We start from the raw sequence: 26820 nt of genomic DNA, 5'->3' as shown, positions 1-26820 counted from the left end.
TGTGCAATGACAACAAAATCTCAGATACGTCACAAGATATTTTCACCTCGGTATTTTATAAAAAAAAATATATATACATAATTAGCGATTGGATATTTTAGTCCTGTTTCTAGATAACCATCAACGTTGCAGGTTTAATAAGTTACTTTTGACTGTAAGAATTCACTTTTCACTCATGATTCGATCGTTCTCTTGTAGAGATGTACGAATCAAGAATTTTTATGTCGAATCGAATCGAATCGAATCTCATTTTTTAAATTCGAATTCGAATCGAATCGAATCATTAAAAAATTTAACATGACTATTAAACATGCAAATAATGATGGAAGATTTTATTATGAAAAGGAATATTGATATTATAATATTATCTTAAAGTAAAATATATATTTAAATATATAAAGTAATTTATAATTAAGTTATTAATTATAAGTTAAGTTAATTACAAGTTAAATGTTCAAACATACACAGGCCCAGATGGCCCGTTTTGTAGCTGATGTGCGCAAACGATAATGTATTTGATTCCTATTCAAATTATTCGGATTCGAATCATAGGGATTCGGATTCGAATCGAATCGAATTACATTAGATTCGATTCGAATTCGAATAATTCGCACATCTCTATTCTCTTGTCATCTTCACGTCACCTCGACGTTATCGTGATCTTCCGTGCTATCTCAAATGATAAATCATATATAATTGGTGTTTGATCTCTGATTATGCACTTGGGTGAGATACTGATCAAATTAAAAATTCGTACAAGCTCTCCGACCGCCCTTACATCGAACGAATTTAATCTCGGTCAATACGTATACCCAAGTCGCGATACAAATGCAGGAAGAGGCGAAATCAGCCCAGAGCGTTATATATTCGATAGTTCATCGGGCACTTAGCTCTCATCCTCCTTCAATTAACGTCACGGATACGTTCGCGTGCGAACGCATTCGCATGGGCGGATAGTTGCGACTCGTAATCAAAGCTCTGCAGGTGACGCGTTTGGTAGATCGGAAAAATGGAGATAATCCGCGGAGAACGGCAGAGAGATGATAAGGAGTAATATCGCCCGAAGATTGATATCAATACTGAATACCCCTCTTTCTCTCTTTTTTCTCTCTCTCTCTCTCTCTCTCTCTCTCTCTCTCTTTCTGTCTCTGAATTCCACGCTAGAATTTCCAAGTATACGAAGATAAACCGGGATTATAAAAGGAGACAACAAGTTTACGTGCTCTCTTCAAATAAAATCACGCCAAATTGACAATATTAAAATATTGCAGAAACTTGAAGGAAACGCGCGACCAAAGTAAATATTTTACTCGCACAAATAGAAGTAGCAGATAAAATTGAAACGTTAAAATGAAATATTATTGCTAGATCAATTGCCAATATAATTCCTATTATTATTTTACGAAATATTAATATTAAATTAAATTATATCGAAAAATTATTACAAGAAGAGGGAGAGAGAGGGAGAGAGAGGGTATTGAAGAGGAAGAAAAGGGAAGAGAGAGAGACAGAGAGAGAGAGAGTGCATTCCTTTTCCGGAATACCAATATCTCAAAACTATTGGTTGATATCCTTGTCCTTATATCCTGAGGACGTGCGGAATTACCACGGCATAATTGGCCGATTTCTTCATCGTGAAATCGAGCAGAGCCGCATTCGCGACCGATTTTTCCTCATCTCTCCTGTCCGTTTTTCTCTCGGATTACGGAACAGGCAATAAAAGATTCGGCGCGAGAGAGAACGAAGCGAGCGAACGCGGAGAGTTCATAAATATCTTGAGATTTATTCCCAAGATCAGAGAAAAAAAAATGACGGCCGCACGAGGCACACAAGTGACAGAAATATATAGCGGTCGCGTGGACCGTGTTTCTTTTTTTTTCATGCTCTGTCTCTGTCTCTCTGTGCCTCTTTCTTTCAATTTTCTATTTTTCTCTTCCGAGTCCATTCAGTGATCTCACTTCTCTTGTCTAAGACACGCGATAAGAAATATAATATGTAGCTTTTCCATGCGTAAGATGTTCCTATGTAAAAATGTTACACTCGCTCTCGTCTTCTCTCTCTCTCTCTCTCTCTCTCTCTCTCTCTCTCTCTCTCTCTCTCTCTCTCTCTCTCCCTCCCTCTCTCTCTCTCTCCCTCTCTCCCTCTCTCCCTCTCTCTCTTTCTCTCTCTTCCCGTCTCAAGGAATGGAGAACAATTTGCTCCCTCAAACAAGCTGTGAGGGAAATATTTCGGTGGACTTCAAGCGAATTTTCATCTCTAAGGAGACAAAAGGGCAAAAGTGGGGGGATTTGAGTGTGCACGTGGCATTACGCCAGGGAATCACTACAGGGCGCGCGGAAAAAAGAAAAAGGAAGAAATAAAAACAGGTACTTTGGCCGTGACGTCGAGCGATATACGTAGCATTAAAACGACATAGCGAAATCGCGAAATATTGCTCCTTCAGAGGTATTCGATAAAAAAAACTCGGCTCTCTCTTTCTCTCTTATCGCACAGCATGAAAAAGGAGCCACTCCGATCGATCGAAAGTAGCCGCGCGATTTGCGGCTCGATAAAAACTAGAAACGGAGAAAAAACATGTGCGCGTGACGTGCGTTGTTTATACGTGATAAGATATATGTGCAAACGATAAAGTCAGCAGCGACACCGGTCAGGCGAAATCCATCAGGGGATTTTTCTTTCCTTTCCTTTATAATACCGCTTTTTCCGCTCTGCTTTTATCGTCGCGTTTATCGCGGCCGAGTTGATGATTATATCGCCGCGCTCGGAAGTGCAGGAGGAAATACGACGTCGAGAATGCGCTAATAAAGTCGACGGTGAGAACCGTCGCTGTGACAAAAGGGGACCAATAATAAACAGTTACGCTCTTTATTGTGATTCGATCGATGTTTGTGTAGAATTTCGCGTTAAATGCGAAGGTCCGTTTGTCGCGACAAAATCGAGCCAACGATGAAAGAGAGAGAGAGAGAGACAGGGAGAAACAGGGAAAGACAGGGAGAGACAGGGAGAGACAGGGAGAGACTGGGAGAGACAGGGAGAGACAGGGGAAGAGAGAGAGAGAGAGAGAGAGAGAGAGAGAGAGAGAGAGAGAGAGAGGAAACGAGGGGGAGAAAGAGTAGACAGGCAACGGGGTTTTCAGTTTGTTGTGCCCCCGTAACTCCATAATTCTGTAAATTCATGAGATTTAAGCGAGAGCGTCTTTCCGGGGGCGATGCGCTGTCGGCTATCCCGCAAAGTATAACGAAATTATTATACGTTCACGAGAACTTCGCTCCGATATCACCCATGGTCTCTTCTTCTACATGGGATAACTTCGCCCTCGAAGAATGTCATGTAGTACACGCATGTATACACATACACGTACATAGTATATGCACGTAAACCCAGATAGATAAGTTATCTCTACCAAATTACGGGGAACGAATTGATGACAGCGTCTATACTAAACTCGACTCTGCATTTGTCGGGAGTTTGCTCAAGTTCGTCGAATCGCCGAAGATTTCCGAAGATCAGCCACTTTTGCGGACGCAAAAACATAGAATTGCGCGAAAAGCGGCGGGTAACGACGGCGCTTTAATGCGCTGCCTCGCTCCCATTAATGGGAAAAATACTTCCAAAGGTCCGACCAACTTTTACAAGTCTCCGATAGTCGCCGCGGCTATCACTGACGAGTCGTGACGCATTATTTGTTCGAAAAGCGAACTGTCACTTTGCTCAACGCCGGGGAGATCAGCGTTCAAGAGTAACTCGTTGCCATTTGGCAGTGTCCGGATTTCGACGTTCGCGTCCGCGTGCGAACTCCTGGAGCACCCGGTGCATTTTTATCTTATCGAAGCCGACGCGCGACTCGGTGAACACGCGGTTTAATCGATACCCGTGAAGAAGTTCCTTAACGCGACGGAGATAAGCGATAGAGTCTCGCGTATACCCCCGTGGGGAAGAAAGTTCTATCGGCTGGCCGGCCGAACCCTGAGGAATCGCCCGACGAATTGTTTTCTGGCCTCGGCCTCCCCGCGTTGAGTGACTCGGTAAACTTTAATAAAAAGTCGATCATATCGCGCCGCGATCCGCTGTCTAATTTATTTCCCTCTGTCTCCTAGGCGGCTTGCTTCCCCGCCGATAACGATCCCATTTGGCCGCATCTGCCGCCCCTTCAAATGGGCGAGACGCGAAAGGGTATCCCGCCACCCTTTACCTTCGGCCCGTTCGATGGAAAAATAAACGCCGCGGAATCGCAGACGCGCGTCTCTCTCTCTCTCTCTCTCTCTCTCTCTTTCTCGTCGAACTCGACAGTCACGCGCGTAGACGTGCGACGCGAATCGTCCGCAAGTCGAACACAAATTGCATTGTCAGCTGAGTAACAGATCAGTCGCATCGATTCGCTCAAAGGCCGACGGTCCTCCCGAATGATTTTCTCCGGCGGGGAAGTGAACATTTCCCAGCTTGGGAAGAAACATTTTCTCGCATTTTTCCCATTAATAGAAGCGAAACAGCGCACGCCCGTCATTTCCCGCTGCTCTTTGCGCCGCTTTTCGCGCGGTCGTATATTCTTGCGTCTGCGAAAGTGGCTGATTTTCAAAAAGGCTCATTTGCAATTTTCGATTGTACACGAATTCCCGCTACGAGTCCGCGCTATTCCGAAAGCATCATATTTGAGTAACGAGGTCTCGAAGCGTGAATGTTCGAGCGATAATTATTTAACTTGTTGCACTCGCGGAATTAGTGCTGTCAAGAGCTTCAGTATTTCCCGCAGCTTCAGGTAGCGTTCGGAAAGTTTCGGAATCTTCGGAAATCTTCGAGTTCTTTGAAGTTCCGAATATCTCGAATAGCTCCCTTTTGTGTAGCTCGCGCGCAGGAGGGAAATATCGTCCTTTCGACGGCCGTCGGGGCCGCATACCATGCATACCGAATTTTACGTCCGCTCTTGACGACCGTCAGGGTCGTCACGAGCGAGCCGTTAATGAAAACTCGCCGAAAGGGAAAACAAGTAAATCCACATGTGTACGAGCGTGTGTGTGTGTGTACACTTATCTGCATCGCGTGATCACTAAATGTCGCTCCGCGGACGGCGAACTTGACGTTTGCCGGGTTTGTCTGACGGCACCAGCAGCACCCTCGTGACGTTCCATCGGGGAAAAGCAACGACTCCCGAGGAGGAAGCAACGTCAATGCCACGTCGAGACGTTCCGGAGTCTTATTTTTATGACAGCTCCGACTATGCGGCCCGCAGTCTCTCTGTCTTTGACAGTAATTTCGTCGAGCGGGCGTCGACCGACCTTTTGATGCCAGGAACGAGCGATGTAATTTGTCTTCCGACCTCTTCGCTGGTACTCACCTCCCTTATCTTTTATTCTTTCCTCCCCCCTCTTCTCTCCTCCGCTTTTCTCCCGACAGATCGTTCTGCTAATGAGACGCAAGCCTAACATTTTAATATCATCATCATTTCATATATCGATAATAATAATAATTATTATTATTATTAATTTATTCACGGGTACCAGACTCATTTTACGTACAACAATACAATGTTGATTTGCGAGACGTTGAGAAAACATTCGAAATGTGTGAAATGAGTAACATAAATATAAAAGTAAGACGAGAAGTGAGAGATAACCTGTTAAATTAAATTAAACTAATAATAATAACAATAATAGTGATATTTTGTCGGATGTCATCTCTGTTATAATTTGTCCACGTTACGCATTGTGTAGTCAATTACTCTCGTCCCGTTTCGACACCGCAAGATCTCAGGATTAATCCGCGTCAGGACGCTTTCATCGCCGTCGTTTTATCTCTTATCACTCAGATCGTGGCTCATCGGCGAATTCGGCTGCGTGTGTGTCCGCCGGAAAAAAGCGCAAAATTCCATCCCCATAAAAAGTTTCGCCGACGCTCCGGGCGCCTAAAGTGAGTAGTTTCTATTCAGCGCGCGTAGGCTACGGAGGCGCGTCTTCTTTCTCCGCCGCGGATATAGACGATAGTGCTGTAAGCGTTGGGGGTGCGTAATGAGGACAGGAACGGGGAAGAGGTTCAGGTGGTTATTAAAGGAGGGCGAATGACAGTAACAATGAAAGTCGGAGACGGAGAGCCAGGGAAATTCTTTGGGGGGGGGGGAGAGGGGTGGATTGCCGTGCTGGCGCGGGGCCAGTGAGCAAAATCGACAAGCCCGCGCGCGGCTCGAAGCCGTCGTACGTAGCGACGAGTGCGTGTCGACATTCGCGACACTCGTTTCGATTCATGAGTTTTCAATGACGACCCACGGTCTCGGACGATGAAGTCGGCCAGAAGAGGGAAACTTTGCGAATGGCCAACGAGAGGGGGATGGAATGACTCGTATCGAGACTGAACCACATCTGAGCCAGGCATTTTATTTATCCTCGTTCCTGCGCATCTACGTGCGTAGATTTTATACATCTATCTACGTGAGAGAAGGAGAGAGAGAGAGAAAGGGAGGGGGGTGAATTTTTTCTTGCGAAATCGTTGAAACTTGACTCTCATCAGATTGTTACGTAAAAACGCTTCGGTGTCAGCGCGGGTGAAGAGCGCTCGATTATCGCCCCGACTTATGCGGTGATTACTGCTCCTCTTGCTCTAATTACTTTCGGAATTTTAAGGGCCCAACGACCCGGAGGGTTTCTTCGGCCTGTATCGCGTGAGCCTCTCTTTCGATATTTATCAACATCAGCTGTGTGACGAAGAAATCAATCGCGCGCACGCTCTCGGAAGATTTATGAGCCCGACTCGGGTTCGTCGCGATTGACGCGCGAGATATATTTATATATATATATATATATGTATATATGTATATCGATATTGTCAAATGCAAACGACTTTTAATTTCCTGCTGAGAATGGCTCGTTCGTTGAGCGATTTCGCCCCGGTCAAGTGGAAGTCCGGCGAACGTGGCCGGGAGCGTAAGCGAAGAAGGTTAGCAACAGAGGACGCTAAAGGGCGTTTCTTTAAAGGCCGTTCCTCCGTGCGGACTGCTAAGATGGCTTTGAAGAAGATCGGAGGAACGTAGCTAATGAAAAAATTACGCCATCGAGGAACGCCGAATTGGCAATTAAACGCTATTGCGAGGCAGAAAAAAGCGAACGTTCTCTCTCGAGGGTAAGAGGGAGAGCGAGAAAGGGGGAGAGAGAGAGAGAGAGAGAGAGAGAGAGAGAGAAAGAGAGAAAGACGGGCAAAAACGACGGTGAAGGCAGCTTGACTTTATTCCCACGGTAAATTTCCCTTTACTGCGTCGTTTGATGTCCCGCGGGCGCGGTAGGTGTTTACAAGCACAATTAAAGCGGCCGGGCGGTCGCGTTGCCGCGACTTTCAGAGTCGTTTAGTCGAAAACTTTCTGCCCGACTAATAAGACTCGAGTAGCGGCGCGGGATAATCACTGTCTCTCCCTCTTTCCCTTTCGTTTTCTCTCTCGTGAACTCTCTTTCAACTCGCGCGCCGAGCGTCAAAAGCGACACACGTGTGCACTGAGGTTGCCAACTGCTCGGTTTTGACCCGGACTGTCAGATTTTCAGAAGTTTCGTCCGGTTAATAAGTCAAACCGGACGTCATGTGTCCGGTTTTTAAGTTATAACCCAATCAATGGAATGGGAGTTGAGATTTTAGCAACGTTTCTCCGTTTCAAGCGCCTACGAACGATCGAGCGCCATACGAAAAGCCATATCTAGTAGATGATCTGCCGACCCATCATTCCATATATATTAAAAACGTAATAGTTTATTATTTTATTCAATCAAATCTTCTTTATAAAATTGTTTGGAAATTAATATTGCAAATAAATTCTTGTCGTATTTTGTATTTAATGTAACGTTATATGATTATTATTTCTGTCCGGTTTAGTCCGGTTTGGGTTTGTTACCGAGGAAGAAATGTCCGGTAATTTTAACTTTTGGACTTGGCAACCCTAGTGTGCACTCGTGTCGGACTGTTTAAAACATTCGGCTCGATCATTTGCCGCGAGGAAGCGTCAAGAAGAACGGCGCCTCGACGGCGTCGAGCTGACACTCGAGCGGAAAACTCGAGAGCCGACGCACAGTCGAGCGCGAAACAATTTCGCTTTCGCGGATCCGGAAAATTTGACGCTGCAGAAAGACGCGGTGGAGTGAGAGGGAGAGAGGGAGGGAAGGAGAGAGAGAGAGAGAGAGAGAGAGAGAGAGAGAGAGAGAGAGAGAGAGAGAGAGAGCCGGTGGACGGCCGGCGATGTTCGCGCTGGCGCGAAACTCCCACCATGGGTGTCTTCCTTCAACACGCGCGCGGATTCGAGGGGTGATCCGGAATTTCCACGTCAAATCGAGTCCGGCTTTTTCCCCGACGCAGTGTCACGCTCCGATCTTGCGATCTTGTGAGGGCATCCTATGGATCCTCGAGGAGTCTGCGCCTGTGTGCACGATCATCGTCGCGAGCACGCTCGATCCCCGTCGGGTCCGCCTCCGCCGGTCGTCGCCGCTGGCCGAACGTGTGTCGACGATCAGAATTTCCAATCTGCGAAAGTAAGTGTTTTTTTTTTTCGAAAAGTGAACGTACATTCGATCGAGGGAGGGCACGGGAGGGTGGCAGGCGAGCGGGCGCGAAAATGAGACGCACTCGCGACAGCTTGCTGTAACTCGAAGTAACGAAGAGAAGTCGCGTTGACGTGCAAAGATAAGATTTCTGACGAGCTTCTTGGCGCGGCTAGACGCGGTAATGAAAAGCGGGAACAGCTTGCGCGGTACGGAGAATCTCGACTCGAGGCGAGAAGTATCGTTTATGTCTGTACATACGTTTTCCAAGGAACGATTCATGTGACGGAGAATTGGCGCTGCCGCGAGATCGCCGCTCGCTCGCGCGGCCTTCGTTCTCGTTTTATTTTTATTGCCGCCAATGAGAAGGGAAGTAAACCGTGACGTGACGCGGATTTAATAAATAAGTCGCGGACGCGAGGAAGTATCGTCGTCGCGTATGCTCTTTCTCGCGAGTGAAACGACGTAATGACGCTCTTTGTAATACACGCCATGGTGCTCGGCAATGCCCGCCACGGCCGTGTCTCATCGATTTAAACGTACATTACAACATTCGACTGCACCCGAGAAATCGAATATACAGCCGATGATCGAACACGAGTTAACGAATGCGCGCACCGCGAGAGTCGCGCTTACTCGCGTCGCATCATCTTCGATGATTCAACCTCGAATTGAGCCTCGAATTGAAAGAGTCGATGATAATCAGCGCGACGGTCGACGTGTTAAAATAATGTCAAGGCGAGACGTACAAATAACAATAGGGCAGAAAACATGATGCACAGTCTTCCGAGAAATTCCGCCGATGCCCCGTGCAGTATCTTTTCTTTCTTTTTTTTTTTTCAGGAAATTTAAGCGATACGACAGTTAAGTGATGACGACAGGCGCGCGTATATCTCGGACAAAATTGCCAGCAGGCAGGAATTTAAAACCCCCGAGTAGTCAAATCTCGAGTAGTCCACAATCTACACAATTTATTAGTAGCGGCTCGGCAATCGTGCGTGAGATACTCTCGCGGAAACGCAAGCGTCGAGTCGAGTCAACTTCGAAAAATGCAAATGGCCATCCGTCACCGTCGTCGTCGTCGTCGTCGTCGTCGCGACGAAGGCGCGAGGCGGAGGAAATCGTCGTCGCGACACCGAGAGCCTTCCACGATTCTGGACAGGCCGATAGCCATCTAATGAAATCGCTCGGAAAGCCGCAAATTCGCCGTGCAACAGGTGACGACAGAGTGTCTCTCTCTCTCTCTCTCTCTCTCTCTCTCTCTCTCTCTCTCTCTCTCTCTCTCTCTCTCGCGAGCGAGCGAGCGAGCGAGCGCGCTCTACTTGGGATGAAAATTTATGATTGTCGCCTGCATGACGATGCGATTGAATTCCGAGCTGGAACGCTGTAGATTTCGCGTCCATGCTGGATAACCGTCTCGGGATTTATTCTCGCGGTCGACGGCGCGATTTAAATGCTAAACATTTGCGCGTCGCGCTCGGGAAAAACGAACGGGCCGAAGGTAACACAGCTCATCTCCGATCGGCGGCGGCTCATTGTCCTCGCGATCGTCCGCATGGAGACCGGGCGGCGCGCTTCCGCTTCGTCCCGCGAGCGATTACTTTTCGCGCAACAGGTGAAAGACCGGGCGAATTTCGTCCTCTTGGCTTTCCGCGCGAGCCGCGATCCCGCGAATTTATGCGTCCTTATGCGCGAGGGAGCACGCGAGGAAAGAGATACTGCGTGTCGACGCGGAGCAACGTCGCCAGGGGGCGAGCAGATTTGTGGAAGGGAAAACACTTTGCGGGAAGTATGAGACGTTACTGATACCTCGAAAGTCGATGCGACACTCCGTTCTCTCGCCGAGGAAGATTCAAATGTGAAGAGCACCGCGCTTCGAAGAGGCTTTCGTGATACTCTCGGTGTTTTTTCAAGTCACTCGAAATCGAGCGAGCTTTCGCTTCTGTGGATAATATTCCACTGCTTCGAATCGTCGCGTCGATATTCTCGTACGAAACCGAGGAGTGAGGTAGTCGTTACTTGAAACTTGTCTCACATGAAACCCGGATTTAGTTCTGTATGAATAGTCGTCACTGGAACTTGCCTCAAGTGGGATACTCATATTTGCACCTCGAAGGAACTTGTGCTCTCTTCGTTAACCGCGCGATTAAAATTGAAATAATTAAATCTTTTTTATTTTTAATTATCGTAATGTCTCACCTTTCATAAATTGATATTGGACTAATTCGAATTAAAGTTACAATGTATTTTCCACTCGATTTATCAATACTGTTTAGTATACCCGAATTAAACGACCCGAGTAACTTGGATAACAAATTATTAACGATAAGAAACCCTCCAAAGTCATCTCAACCATACAAAATCAGATGCAAGTTCTCCAGTTAAACTACGTGATGTATATAGTCAGTGGGAAAAAATACTTTGGTGAACTTTTTGAAATTTGCATTTGACAGCCAATGGAATGATCGATTACCTGGAAATTGCTGAAACATAAATTCCCCGTTGTGTACGGGCGCGTTCTTCCGAAAGAAAAAGTATTGCGAGCTTCCGCCATTAACTCATGTCACGTCACGTTACATTTGCAGCCGGGATTGAGCAAATTCGCATCGAACTTGAAATTCGAATCTGAGTATCTTGCTCGAGGCAAGGTTCAAGTGGCGACTATTAATATGAATCTGAATCTCCGACGTACTTTATCGTCTCACCGGGACGGTTTCTCTCCGACCGACTGAAACGTCCATTCGTATGGATTAAGAATCCCATTCTGGGTCTCAGTTAAACATTCTCTCTCTCTCTCTCTCTCTCTCTCTCTCTCTCTCTCAGCGGCGATATCTTCACCGCTGCCTCGACTGAATTTTCCCGTCGTTTTGAGTGAGATTTCATTCCGAGATATTTAGAGAGTAAGCAAGAGTCCGTCGCTTGAGCAATCGCGCCTCGCGTTATTGCGCTCTTGCCGTTTCCTCTGCCGGGCATTCGACGGACAAATGCCGATTGTGTGTAATTCACGTTATAGTCGAAAGTGCGCCGCCGCACAGTGGGGCCAGATGACATTCTTTGGTTGAACATTTTCTAGAGACCTGAATTTCCAACCGATCATCGACACCAATGGTTGAGGTTGACCCTGAATAAATTCCGAAGAGATCTGTCTTGCCAAAATTTAAAAACAAACTTTTCTCTCGAATAACTAACCCCAAAAGAGGAAAAATTATCGTTAAACGCGAGAAACTTATGAAATACTCATTATTCGACACTTATTTCTATCTAATAGCGTATTCAGCGGATTGAAACTATGAAACCAATCAACAGACACCTCGAGATTTATCAGTCTTGAAGCAGAAACCCATTAACCCAAACAAAACTCATATGCCCAAAATATAAAAACATCAAATTTAGACCCGTTAAGCACAAAACCGAGGGATTTGGAGTCTTAAGCTCATCAACCTAGGAATCTATCAATCCGAGAACTTTTTAGCTCGTGGATGCATGAAGCCGTATATATTAAGAATCCCAAATAGTCCAAGAACCAAGAATCTAACCGTAGCTCGAGAACCTAATAATACTCGACGTTGAACATTCAGCTATAAAACATTAAGTTTCGAGCCTCGAAACTTTGAAGACAAAGACCTAAAACCCATGAACCCTGAAGCGATAATTTTTTCAAAATTTCGACTAGATAGATCTCTTTGGACAGATCTCTTTGGAATTTATTCAGGATCAACCTCATCTATTGGAAAATTCTAGAGAATTTTCAACCAAAGAATGTCATCTGGCCCCACTGTGCGTCGATGCGTTCGGTGATTAGCTCACGCATCGAATTGAACACGCATGATCCGTTTCGCTCCGGTAACTAATTACTCTCGCATACGCGCGATCAGCCGGGGGGAGGGGGGAGGAGGGGGACTGTTTCCGTTATTACATTAGCGACCGATTTGTCAAGCTTGCGCTGAGACGGAAACATCTCGCGTCGCATTTTGCGCGGGTTACGTTTCCGCAGACGGACGGACGGACGGGAAGCGGATCGAGATAGAAATTGCGACGCGAGAGCGATAAGTTTAATGCCGAGCAAAGTTACACGTTACTTCGTCGCGACTCTCGTCCTCCGTTACGCGAGACCCTCATTTGTCGATGGCTTCGTTTCTCGCTATTGATATTTAATAGTCTCGTCGGTTTTAATATTATTGAAAGCCGCGCGGGCAATCGCGAATATTACACACGCACCGATAATCGATATTTCCTGTAATTGGATACCGGAGATCTTGTTAGTTTATAAAGAAGCAAACTCGCGTGGGCTTGTTTGTCTCTGTTTTCGTCCCTCCCTATTCCCTTGTTTCTTTTCGCTGCCCCTCTCGCTCGGTAATCTCCTCTTGATAATACTGCATTCAATAATGCGCGCGTGCACTTTCGTATCTCGATACAAGCCTCAAAGCTCTCGGTCGGATGTTTCCTCCTTCGTTCTCTTCGTTTCCCCGGAATAGATAATAGCGGATTGTAAGATATAAGCTTAGCTAAATCGTCCTGGTAATGCCATCTATTGTAAGCGACAGCGAGTTATGCCGCATTTGTTAGGAAGACACGACATCTACGAGATGTATATATTTCGGCGCGAGAAGGAAGCGCGCTCTCTTTGCTTTTTGCTCTTTGGCTAGTGTCTCTTTTGTCTTTTTGGATCTTGCCACGCTCGGAACCGTTTCACTGCAGGAAGCCTATCTAATCACCGGTTAACTAATAGCGGTAGGTGATTGTACCGCCTAATAAAGTAAGATCCTGGATTGACCTGAGCATCGAATAGAGCTACACTCGGCTACAACACATTCACGTCGTTAAATAAAGCTTGCGCCGATTACGCATATTGTGAGGACCGTGTAGTCGCGCTGTTTTGCCTAGGTGCATCTGGCGACAGTTATTAGTAAAGCAACAATAAATTTTTGTTAATTATCGAGCGTGTAGAACACTTATTCGAACAAGGATTAACCAACGGCTAAATTAATCAGAGACAATATTTGCTCCATTTGTGGCCATTCCTTACAGGATCATCATTTCCAAGGCTTCCCGATGTCGGCTCGCGAACTTAAAAGATAATAAACGAGAATACTGGCGACGCGTTATTTTTCGCGGAAGATACCGCGAGACCGCGAAGAGAATAGAAAAGAAGGGAAAGCGACATCGCACCTTTATGAGGCATCACGGGAGAAAATATTCTTACAACGAAGACGGAGCCGCAGCAAGACGCGAAGGAGAGCCGCCGCAGATGCGCGGCGCATTATCTGACGTGTCATCTGTTAGTAATCGGATTGGATTTACAAGCGGGAAGATATGCGCGATATTAAAGCACGCGAATGAGGCGCAAGGACGAGCTGCCGGGTGTCGTTATCTGGAGTTCCTATGATTCTATTTATGAATCGCGACTAATCCCGTCCCGTTTCGTTTCGAAAAAAAAAGCGACTGAGTACTGAGATCTGTGTAATCGAGAGAGAGAGAGAGAAACAGAGATGCTGAAGTGAAGCTGACCGTAGGCGTGCGTGCGATCGTTCCTCATCTGTCACAATTAATCAATCCGACCGGCTCTCGACGGCGAGCATATTAAGACACACGGTATAATAATTCGATTGACTCCTCTCGAGCTTGTTTGTCCGCATTAGAAAGCAAAGCCCACGCGACGTTGGCTTGGTGCCGGGGCCGAAGCTCCGGCGAATTTATTATTCTTCCAAGCCGAGCGGCCAGGAATCCCATTAGTAGTTTTCGGCTGCAGGCTTATGTATAAATAGACGGCTCCCTCGTCACTCGAATATAGAACTCGCGGGAATGTTAATTCCCGCGCCCTTAGGCGCCTTGAGGTTGGAAAACGTGAGAAATGCGGAGAAGCTGTCGAGGCAGAAGCCGGCTGCTGGACCGTCGAAGACTCGATCCGAGAAGGCCGGTCGACGCGATCGGTTTCGATGGAATTTTATCAAAACGTCACGTCCGTGATTCCCGTGCAGAAAACGTGCAGGAAATGATCGCCGGTTAATGAAGCTCACGCGTCTCCCGCGAATTCCTCGAGAACATTGGGAAGTCGATCGCGAGTCTCTTCCTCCAGTTTCGGCTCGTGGAAAATGAGAGTGTTCCAGCTCGAAAGTGAAAACGCGGAAATGTTCGCTTCTCGCGAGTCCACGCTGGAGAGAAAGGTTCACGGTCGCCTGCCGGGATTTCCCTCGCGCGGTAAGCTGAGGACCAGTTGAACATATCCCACATTATATTTTCGTACTCGCGATTCCGCTCGCACGTCCGGATTCACATCATCCGAATTCATCCGTCCGAGCGTCTCCCTTGAGACGAGTTCCAAGTAACAGGCCTTAAGCATCAGGCCTGAGGCGCTTTTTTCTTCCATTTTCCTCGAACGAGTCACCAGCATTCGAAGCCGATGATAGTACGTCTCGCGAGATCCTTGTAAGGACCTTCCAATTTGGCGCCATGATTTCTTGCTTCTACGTCGCATCTTAAGTCGCGGTCGATCCTCGTGGACGCCGATGAGGAGAGACAGAGAGAGAGAGAGAGAGAGAGAGATTGCCATGTGGTCGTCGCGCTATCAATCACCCACGCCAATTTCCGCGGTAAACATTACCGTAATCGGCTGTCGGTCGATCGATCGGCCAGCCGGCCGTCCGGCAAGCCGATTACGGTAGTCCAGGGCGCGTCTTCTCGGGACTTGGTTCGTTGACTGAAGAACCTCGACGCTCATCATCACCCGGCCGAATGTCACGCGCGCGTCCCGTCTCGCCGTTTCCCATTGTTCGTGCAAATGAGTTCAGCGCCGGTAACGCGACGCGAGGCGAGGCGAGGTGAGGCGACTTTAGCGCGATCAGGTGACGGATTGAATTGTGCGCTTGCCGATGGAATTTCGTCCGACGCCTTCTGCGTCTGGGAGATCGATGTGCCATAACAGTGGCTCGTTGAGCGCCAACGAGCTCATTCCGGCGACGCTCCGTCGAGCTCCTACGTTAGTCGTTAGCCCGTTATTTGTCTTGCTTGCTTTCTCTCTTTCAGCTTCACTCAGGTTCACTCGTCCGTTCGAAATACAAAACGCGCACCGAGGATGCAACGATTTCTCAGAATATCGATAACGATAAGATATCGATAATTTTGAAAAATATCGATATTTATATAAAAAAATATATACATATAGGGGTATGCGTACATAAAGGGTATACATGAAAAATTTTTAAGGATCTTTTAAAAATTGTTATCTTCATATAATTTATTGTCATCTTCTTATTAGAAAATACATGATAAACCGCAGTCGTTTGCCGGAGATCACCGCATACATGGAGCAGGAGATCTGTTACGGTTCAACGATTGAGGTGAAAATGATAAAAATGAGCGAATTTACTAGACATCGAATTGCATAATATATATCCCAGTTAATTCACTTACTTTTGTAATTTTCATCTCGGTCGTAGAACCGTAATAGGCACTCAGAGCTGTAACTGAAAAATACGAAACATCAGTAAAATTCATATCGATATATCGATTTTATCGGAGACAAAAGAATATCGATAAATTTTCAATATTTCGATATTATCGATTTATCGTTGCATTCCTACCTGTGACCTTCCGGAGGATCTGCAGAACCGTTCGGAACTCTTTCGGCCGCTTTGCAGCTTCTCTCGTGGCTGCGAGTCGAAGCGAATCGAAAAGAATCGAAGACGGATTTATCGACGGGACGACAGACGGACGAGGATCGCGCGGGCAATTAGTAAGAGAAAAGAAGGAAAAGAAGAAAGGACGACGGGGAATGTAGAGCAAATAAGCCGGGGCCGACGTCCCCGGACGATGCTCTCCGGACGTAAGCAACGTGGAGGACGAAGGAGGGACCTTAACGGCCCATTGAAGACAATTAGGCCGTGTCATCGATTGGAATGATGACGACGACGACGACGATGACTGAAATAGCGCCATTTCTTTCCACCTCGCCGGGCTTTACGAAAACGCCGCGTCGTCGACGTCGACGGCGCGGCGGTGCCCGACGCCGAGAGGTCGTAAAAGCGACGAGAAGCGGCGAGTCCGAGACTCGCGCGTTTCCGCGCTGCGACTTCCGCGAGGCCGAACACGCTCAGCATCTTTCGCCGCGAGGTGCAAGGTGGTGTTGGCGTAGACCGCAGCTTTCGAGGCCGCTGGAGTCGTCCAGTTTGTTCCTAGCGAGCGCGCGAAAAACGACACCGACCGCGATCCGCACATTCGACGCGACGTGCCTTCGCGCTCGCGCTCGTGCGTGTGTGCGTGCGTGTGTGTGTGTGTGTGTGTGTGTGTGTGTGTGTGTGTGTGTGTGTGTGTATGCATGCGAGGGCTGATAGGCCCTTTCAAATTGCAAAACGGCGACGCATTTCAATTGCAGAAGCGCGGCACGTAGCTCGGCCGAGGCCACGAGTCGGTAAAAATCGCGGTGAAAAACGTCGGTTGTTAAAAATCTGGCTTGATTTAATCGGATCGTGAAATTTTCCATTAAATAGTGAGATTTTTCGTATGTACGTTCGTATGTGCGATCGTGCGCTTCTCAACGTCAGCGTCCGAGACCGCGGGAAAACCGTCGCGTTCAATTTCCTCTCTCTCTCTCTCTCTCTCTCTGTCTCTGTCTCTGTCTCTGTCTCTGTCTCTGTCTCTGTCTCTGTCTCTCTCTCTCTCTCTCTCTCTCTCTCTCTCTCTCTCTCTCTCTCTCCGTTTCCTTACTTCGTTTTTTAATGCCGCGTAACAAACAGGTCTCTTTGAGTTGGTAATGCACGATGAGCACCATTATCATCATTGCACCCCCGCTTTCGAGGAAAGAGATTGTTTCAAGAATCGATTGTGCTGTCGATGGTCGGTCTTGGTGTCGAGTCCTGGACAAAAGAGGAGTGTGTTCTCCGAGTCGACGCATGAACAACAGCTGAGTCGGGAGTGTCGCGCACGAGCCTTTGGCCGGGCTGACGTGTGGCGAATCTGCTGAGACCGCGAGCTTACGATAATCCTTAACACCGCGGATACGAACTAATTAAACGCTTAGTCTTTTTATAAACGCGCCTATTCATCTCCCAGATGCGTGCGCATGCGTGAGCGAGTGCGACATATTTTTTTCTTTTTACGACTCGACGCCTCGTCCAGTCCGTCGACGGCAATCGACTCTTGAAACGATTGTTTGCCTTTTCGAAAACATTATTAAAAATAAACTGAGAGATTTAGGAGTAAACATCGCGCTGTTATCGAAAGCGAGGTCGATCTGAGAATCATTTTTCCGCGCGTCCCGCAGCCGGGAAGGGCGATTTGTGACGCGCATCTCATGGGACATGTAAGGAGAGAAGGACTCCCGCGCGGGGAATTTCAGGAAAATAAATCTCGCCTGATTTTCTCTCACCGGAGAATCCCGACATTCTATTCCGAGGAGTCGTTACATTGGCGCTATTTTTACACAACGACACTCTCCGCCGTGCCTGTCCTAAGGAAAAACGTGCGACATTCTCAGCGTGCCGCGACGCCGTGTGACATTTACCAAAGGATATCCGAGAAGTGGATGACGCCTCCTTGAGGCGTCTGAGGGAGGACTCGCGGAGCAAAGGTCGTGCAGCGCAGCGGATTAGCGCAAATACGGCCGGTGATATCCTTGTGGACGACGAATTCCCGGCGCTGGCCGGGAAAGGAGCGGATGTTTGTTGAGCAACAAAGAGATATCGCGCTTATCGCGACGTCTCTCTCGGGACGGCTCTCTCGTTAGCGACGTCACCGCTAACGCGCTGCTTAATGACGCGCGTCGAGGAATTCGCTTTTAGAGATGTTCATTATTACGCTCGCACGTGCGGCGGAAACGCGATCGGCCGTAATGAATGAAGTCCTCCGCGTCGCGGTGCAGGGCGCACCTCGACGTCACAGATGCATCCTCGTCGGCGGCTACATGAGGACTCATCGTTTGTAATTGGCGTAACGGACGTGCATAATTGATCAACCGCAAGTCAAGTTCTCGCGAGCGATGAGGAGAGCCTCGCGCTCGAAGTAGTTGCGACGTCGCGACGCGAAATTCGTCTTATTCGGGTAGACGGAGATCGTCGGCGAGAAATTCGCTCTGTTTGGAGCTGACTTACGTCGTACTTTTTGCCCTTAGAGAGAGAGAGAGAGAGAGAGAGAAAGGACGGGGGGAGGAGGGGAGAGTGGAACAAGCAGCTTAAGGCTCGATCCACACTATCGATCCGCTCACGCTCAGGTCGCGCTCCGGTCACGCTCCGATCAAATATTTTTCCACTGTTTATAACGTACGTATTCATATGATCGGTAACGCTCAAGTTTCGGTCCGATCTCGCTCCAGTAACGATCCTTCGAAAGAATATTTTGCCGGAGCGCGATCGAAGTTGCCCGGAGTCGTACTGATAATGTAAACAGACTTTCGATTCAATCCACCGTCAGTTTTCGCAGACTCGCAGACTCGCAGTTCTCGCAGACTGGTGACTCTCAAGCAATATCAAATAATAATAATAAGAATAAGAAAATATGAATAAGGAAAAATTGTGAAAAAAGGTAATTTGAAAAAGGTACGTGTATATATGTGTATCGTGTTATAATTAGAAATTCATTATGAATATAGGAATATAGGAAAATGTGATAAAATATTAATGTTTCTTACAAGAGAGAGCAAATAAGAGCTGACGCCGATGTTCAAGGGAAATTTATTTAGTTTAGGCAGAAACTACACTGATCGTCTGGGATAGAACTGATAGTCTGGGAGAGCGGATCGATGAGTGATTCATGAGCGATTAGTGTGAACATTTTAGGAATACGATCGGATCGTGAGCGTGAACGAACCGATAGTGTGGATCGAGCCTAAGTCGTCGAAGAGAAAAGGAAAGCTGTACTGACTCTTGTCTCCGTCTGAGGAGGCAAAAAGTGCAAGCAGCTCCAACCAAGGAGAACAGTCCCACTCCTGGCGATAAAGATACATCCGGTCGCCATCGCCGTCGCCGTCGCCGTCGCCGTCGCCGATCGCGTTGTTGTAGGACGACAGTTCCGGCGAATCGACGAAAAAGTCCGCCAAAGCGTGGCGGCGAAGCGCGATCGATCGGTCGGGCGCGGCTCTAATTGGAGGATTTACAGGCGGCCCTTCAATCCACGTAAATTGACCGAAATTAATCGGACGCCGGAGAACGCGCGCGCGCGGAATGCCGTTGTGTTAATCATTAGCCAGTGGAAACCGCACATAACGTTCGTCCCGCAGGACTACCAACACTCCCGCCCACCGGCGTCATTGTCGCGAAACGCCGATAAGAGGCCTGGTGCGCGATAATTTCTCGCGCTCGTCTAAATTAATTAGGTCCTCGCCGCCGGTGGGCTCTCCTTCCCCGCTCTCTCACCCTCTCTTTATCCCTCGTCCTCTCGCGGATTACACGCCGCGCCGGTCACTTTCTCAGGAGAAAAAGTCCGCAGGGTCCGTGTGATTCCAGGTTCGACGTTGAGGAGCGAGCAAACAACGGTAGGGTCGTCTCGTGTAACTAACTTTCGCCTCTGAAGAAACATTGACACTTCCGGCCGGAGGGACGAGGGATGCCCCGGTCGTGTCGCGCTGCTTACGCGGCGGATCGTGTCGCGATCCGAGACGGCCGGCGGAGACCGTAACCCTTCAGATCCGACAGAGCGGAGCTTCCTCGGGACATTGGTCGGAGGATCACATCGACATTTCCAGGAGAAAATCGTCGCGGCCGGCGGCGACGACGATGAGTATCGAGCGGCTTCCGGGCGGCCGCAGCCGACGAGGATCCCGGTGAAAGGACACCGCGCGGTCGACCTTCGCGCGCGCGAGTTCCCGCTGAGAGCCTTGACTCTGAGAGACCTTGACCATGAAGACTCGATCGTCGCGGTCGAGCTTGCGAAGCCGGCGACGAGCCTCGCCGACAGTCGTTGCCCCGTCGTCCACCTGGATGCGATAAGGAGGTGCGCGAGGAGGACACCCTCACGTGGGATGATCGCGAGCGCGATCGCGAGCGTGAACGCGACGACGGTGCTCCTGCGGGAGCCGAAGCACGGCGAGCTGGAGCGCGAGCTCGCGATGGCGCACTCTCAGCAGGACAACTCCAGCGCGTTCGCAGCCTTCCTGCACGACGACGGCGCCTCGGAGCGCCGGGACTCGCTGTACGTCGTGCTGCCGATCACGGTGATCTACGTGGTGATCTTCTTCACCGGCGTGATCGGCAACATCTCCACCTGCGTGGTGATCGCGCGCAACAAGTCCATGCACACCGCCACCAATTACTACCTCTTCAGCTTGGCCGTGTCGGACCTGCTGCTGCTCATGTCCGGCCTGCCGCCGGAGATGTACTACATATGGTCGCACTTCCCTTACATATTCGGCGAGGCGTTCTGCATCGTACAGAGCTTCGCCGCGGAGACCTCCGCCAACGCCACCGTCCTCACCATCACGGCCTTCACCGTCGAGAGGTGATTATCGGGCAATATCGGTCGTCTCGACGGGAATACTCGCCGGGCGAGAGTCAGCCGCGCTCTCGGTCGAGGCGAAAGGTCAAGAGGGATGAGACTGGGAGAAGAGGCGGGGGGGAGGGAGTAGGGAGAACACACGTCTATCAACTGTTGCCCGCGGTCGTTAGCGGTTTGCAGCGAACGACTTTCGCCCGGTGAAACTCCCGATATCGCGCGATAACGCGCTGGATTTTCTTCTGAACTGAACTGAGCTGAGCTGAGCTGAGCTGAGCTGAGCTGAGCTGAACTGACGATCCTGTCGGAACACGTTACTTCGCTTCAGCGGGGAGAAGTGTTTGGTGAGAATGGAGCGACGTTGAGTGAATGAATTTTCCGGCGAAATACGACGACTCGGAAACTCGCGCTGGAGGTAGCAGAGAATCCTGCGCCGAAGTCAAGCGGGGACCTTGGTAATTTAGAGTGAGCCTTGAGATAAGCTCGAGCGGAATTTCCGTGTCGCTCGTATTTCAGCAAGAAATTGTCCCGCTCAAGCAAACATTTTTCTCCGCGCGTATTTGCGCGCGAAATTAATATTCAGGGGGTCAGCGGGTTGACGAGCGCGATGACGCTCGCCGGGACGAGCGGTCGCCCCATCTTATTCTCTCGATTCTTCTTCTTCTTCTTCTTCTTCTTCATCTTCTCTTTCTCCGCTCTCCTCCCGCTCCTCCACTCTCTTCTCCTTCCGTCCCCTCTGGCTCTCCTTTTTCTTCTCTTGTCTTTCTCCGTTCCCATCCCATGCTTCCACGTCCACCCTTCCTCTTCTTCTTTCTCTTGTTCGTATTGCAGGTACGTGGCGATCTGCCACCCCTTCATCTCGCACACCATGTCCAAGCTGTCGCGGGCGGTGAAGTTCGTGGTGGTGATCTGGCTGCTGGCGCTCTGCCTCGCGGTGCCGCAGGCGATCCAGTTCGGCATCACTTACGAGTACGTCGACAACGGCACCGCCATCCCGGACAGCGCCAGATGCTCGACCCGGTGGACGTTAATCGAGCACGCGTTCGAGATCTCGACTATCCTGTTCTTCGTGCTGCCGATGACGATCATCACGGTGCTGTACGTGCTGATCGCCATCAAGCTGCGGCGCTCCAGGCTGTTGACCGCCACCGTCAAGAGGAACCCCATGCCAGGTGGCCTGAATCACCTTGACAGCAACCGAGGGAAGACGGCCGCTCAGAGGAACGTCATCCGCATGCTCAGTAAGTGACACGTCTGGCAGTCGACGTTTTCTCTTCGCGAGGAAAGCCGCGCTCGAGCGTCCGTTTCGATCTCCGCTCCTTTCGACTTCGCCCGAGAGCTTCTCCGGAATCTCCCGTCGCGCACGAAATCGTCTCGCGTCATTGACAATGATCCATTCATTCTCGGAGGTATGCCCGCGAGCTTTCGAGAATGCAGCCCGCCCGAGTTTCGCGGGTTGCGGATCGAAGCACGGAGTATTTCGGAATATGCAGGCTGCGATCGGAGTGGCAGCTTCTTCTCAGGGACTACGGAGCGCCGAGATCATGACCTCGGTGAATTTCCGTCGGAACTCACCCGTGTCAAGTTTAAGCTCGAGATTTACCTATAATGGCGCAGCCGAAGCCCGAGAAACCAAGCTGAGATTTTGCGCTTGACATCTCTACGACGATTCTTTCCCGAGCGCTAACGGCGCTTCTCTCTTCTTTTTAACGTCTTTTTACGGCGTTGCGCTACGCGTAGGCGTTGACCTGCGCTACTATCAATTGCACAATTGCAGACATACATCTTCGACGTTTCTCGCAACGTTGTAATAAAAGTCTCTCGGAGCAAAATATAGGATGTCGTAAATAAGGTAGGCGCGGTAAAGTATCAAGCCTGAGTGAAGAAGCGTAAACGCGTTGTGTGAGTCTCGAGCGAAGGTCCGCGATTCCCGGATGTTTAGGCTCGTTTCGGATAACTCGAAGGAATGTAGTTGTGGATTCAAGAGAAAAAGAGAGGGAAACCGGCCTAGCCGAGATTCAATGTCAATTAATTAATCGCCCGCCGTACACGTCACGAATAGTTTTCAATTAAAGCTGATCCTCTCTGTCCGCCCAAGCGGTGACAAATGCGGACTTGTCAATTCTCTGTCAATTTTTTTTTTTCTTTTTTAATAAAACCTCACGAAATCTTCAACTCGCATTTCTTCCAAAATAAAAAAATTCCAAAAGAAAATATCGAATGTTATACAGGGTGTTAAATTTCAAATGTAACAGGTGAAAAATCGCGAAGACTACGAAAGATATTAAAAAAAGCTGAAACACGTGTTTCATGATTTCGAAGGGGAGAGAGAATGGCAGCATCAGTTTTTTATTTGGAGGGTCAATTTCCAAGGTCAGTTGAAGGTCAACTTAATTTTTTAAAAGAGAAAGCCCAATTTTTTATTATATCTTCTTTTTCTACCAATTAATTTTAACAACTTTTGTCTGAAACATTTTTTTATTTGCCTAATATTTTTTGAAATATTTAAGGAAAATTTGGTAACTTTTTTAATATTTAACTTACGATATCTCGCTAGCTATTCGTTAAAAGAAAAAATAGTATTAAACTTTTTTATTTTATTTACTATCAAGAATATATTACTATAATAGTGCCCTAACTTTTATTAATTTAATAATTTTGAAATATCCAAAAGTCGACAAGTTAACAAAAGTTAGAGCACTATTATAGTAATATATTCTTGATAATGAATAAAGTAAAAAAGTTTTCCACTATTTTTTCTTTTGACGAATAGCTAGCGAGATATCGTAAGTTAAATATTAAAAAGGTTACCAAGTTTTCCTTAAATATTTCAAAAAATATTAGGCAAATAAAAAAATGTTTCAGACAAAAGTTGTTAAAATTAATTGGTAGAAAAGGAAGACATAATAAAAAATTGGGATTTCTATTTTAAAAAATTAAGTTGACCTTCAACTGACCTTGAAAACTGACCCTCCAAATAAAAAACTGATGATGCCATTCTCTTTCTCCTTCGAAATCATGGAACACGTGTTTCAGCTTTTTTTAATATCTTTCATAGTTTTCGAGATTTTTTACTTGATATGTTTGAAATTTAGCACCCTGTGTATGTCTCGGCGAGGAGTGACTCCAGCAGGTGTCTTCCGCTCTTCAAATCCGTTTGGGGCTCGAATTATTTAAAAAGAAAGAAAACGGCGAAGAAACCGGTCACGATTTCCTGAACTTTCCCACGGCGGAAATTCACGGCGCGACGGCTGCGTCGGCGATCGCGTAATCGAAAAAACATCGGGAGATGCCGAGAGCTCGCCGCTGTTATTGACTTATTTGTTTATGGGAATCGTGCTCGCTAATATTGGGCTCGCCGCGCAATCCCGGGGTGCGATTCCGTCGCGCACCCTTTGTCGGGTATGTCGGCTTTACAACTTTACAGAAATTCCAGAGCGTCATACCGTCATGCCGAGACGAGTCGCGTAATTATCGTTTCAAGGTGAGCCTTCCCCCGTTCACGTAACATTTACTCCCGGCCGCGTTACGAGAACGCGCGTTTACCCAGCATCCGCACAACTATCGAATTCTTCACCCGGGACGAGGGGACGGCAGGGCGAGCGGCGGGAAAGCGGCGAATTTCCAGCGATCTGCGCATTTTGATCTATTCTCGAGATGCTCGTCGGGGGGATACGCGCCGAGGAGAGATTTCGCGAGCCTTTTAAACTAGCTCGCAACAGAGTGGCGGCTTAATCGCGAAGAGAATGCGAGAGAGAGAGAGAGAGAGAGAAGGGGAGAGCGCTTTAAAGAAGGGTGGCGAGATTCTCTCCCCGTTCTGCGGAAATAATTCTTTCGGGGACTGAGCTCGCGCGCGCGCGCGCGCGTTCAACCTCTCGGCGGAATCATACGAGACGTCCTCGAGGAGAGATTTCCCCGATGAGAACCTCTCGGTGGACACGCGCTGTCCCGAGCAATCGAAATCGCGAAATCCGGACATTGAAAAATGAGATAATTTCCCGCGGAGGTGTAGCAGTAGAATTCCGAATCAGACAATATCCCGAGGTTACGTTTTTCCCGAAATACACGATTGTTCGACGCGCGGCGGACGGAAGGGAAGGGTGGAGGAGAGGGGGCAGTTTTTCGAGGCTGTCGCGGCTTTGTCTCGGTCGTCTTTCAATGAAGATCGCCGTGACGACGCGCCGAAGACCGTCGCCGTGCCCACTTCTCGGCGAAATAAGAGGAATATCGGGCGAAGTGATTTCGGGCTTAAGCTATCATGAGATAGCCGGAAATAGTCTCAAGCAGACACGCATGTCGCTCCGATGGGATCGGGCGGCGCGGGAGTGTCGGGGGAGTTATGGGGATGTTTGGCTGTTCCGAGGTATTATTGGGGTTGGCTGGCTTGCGTTTCCACGTGCGTGACGCGTCGTGATAATACGCGGCTAAGTCTGCCGATTACAGCACTGTCATGATTTGTTGAATTTTAAGGCAATAAGCTCTCCGATCAGACTAAAGCCGAGCTTCCGCTACCGAGTGATTATTGTCGTTACAACTCATCGTGATTATTATGATTATTCACTCTTCCAGCGAATGTAGGACACAGCAGCTTTAATTCTCCGCTGTGAATTGCCGTTCACATAATCAATAATCGGAACAAAACGTCGTTACCGGATTAAAATGACATGAAATAGAAAGAGAGATAAAGGTAGATAGGTAGGTATATACACGTTGAAAATACAAAATCCACGCAGAGTCGACGATGGAAACTCTTTTTCGGGAGGGAAATCCCGCTGGGAGAGTCGAGTGACAGTTTTCGGGTAAATTCCCAGCTTTAAGTGGAAAATTTCATTCCGGGGAAAGAGAAAACGCGAGGTCTTAGCGAGCGAGCGAGCTCGCCGAGGGGTAGCATAACATCATTATCCCGCGTGACTTCCAATGATGAAGGACTGCAAGGGCCTTATTTTGAATGCATTGCCAAGTGTGTCAAGTGCACCTTTTTAATCCCGAGTTTCGTTCTTTTCTCAGCCAAACGTCACGTGGACAGCGTTTGTGGTGGTCCCAGCCTGAGGATCAAAGAGATCTATTTAGCATTCGGTACACGTGCAGAGGTTTAGGGTCGCGGCTCGCCGAATGGCGGGGCGCGGGCGAGCGCTCGCGAATCTCGTTGTTTTCCTGATGCGCTGCCGATTCCCGTACGAATCGAGTGGACGTTACGCCTGTCGACAGAGACGCAAAAAGGCCAACAAGTCTGTGGCGAGACTTGAAATATGAGAGCAGCCTCGACTCTCTCATTTTTCCTGAGTCATCCCCTTGTATGACGGCTCGCTGGCCGGCGTGTGTTTCGCCCTCGCGTGTCCACCAGCCCGAAAGAATTATTCCGTCCGCGCGTGGTAATAACGATAAACGACACCCTCTAGGAAGAGGGCCGCCTCTAATTTTTCATTGTGTCACACACGTGACGCGGCGACCCGAACTTCGGCCTCCTCGACGTGTCATCGACGAGCCGGCGATAACGTCGAGACTTTCCCGCCAACTGTCGGACCTCCTCCACTTCGTTTTATGGAATTTCTTGCGGACCACTTATCCCGATACAGTGTTCAGCTGACTAATCCTGTGAAGAGGCAATTTTAAAGGCTGATCTCGGCGTCGCTACTCGTGCGAGCGGCGACAGACAAGAATTCGTCGAATCGTTGTTTTTGCTTCATATATCCGTCATCGTTATGTGTCAATTATTTAAGTAAAGCATCGTTCTCCACTCCTGACGAAAGTCAAGCTTAAGACGAGACAAATTGACCGATTAGTGGGAAAAGGTCGCGATTCCGAGCGTATCGATCTCCGCTCCGGCTGACCCGAAACGTTTCCACCGCGCGCGGCGGACTACAAAAGCGTTTCAGCCGAATGAAACGTCTCCGCA

The 26820-nt window shown here is 48.5% G+C and overlaps 1 protein-coding gene across 10 annotated transcripts in view; it reads left to right on the top strand.

The window, feature by feature from the left end:
• The window catches only part of LOC105189016 (pyrokinin-1 receptor), a 45970-nt gene that overhangs the window by 2344 nt on the left and 16806 nt on the right, over positions 1–26820 (top strand). Inside the window, exons 1-3 of one of the 10 annotated variants that reach the window (XM_025304806.1) lie at positions 8181–8495; positions 19940–20930; positions 21756–22165. In XM_025304806.1, the coding sequence (XP_025160591.1) occupies positions 20455–20930; positions 21756–22165 (886 nt within the window). In that variant the 5' untranslated portion in view covers positions 8181–8495; positions 19940–20454. The other 9 variants (XM_025304842.1, XM_025305051.1, XM_025304978.1 and 6 more) reach the window with 9 other exon arrangements.

Source organism: Harpegnathos saltator, unplaced genomic scaffold (genome assembly GCF_003227715.2).
Source record: "Harpegnathos saltator strain DR-91 unplaced genomic scaffold, Hsal_v8.6 scaffold1, whole genome shotgun sequence".
Lineage (NCBI taxonomy): Eukaryota > Metazoa > Arthropoda > Insecta > Hymenoptera > Formicidae > Harpegnathos > Harpegnathos saltator.
The sequence above is the reverse complement of the archived record's forward strand: the minus strand, read 5'-3'. Positions and strand labels throughout refer to the sequence as shown.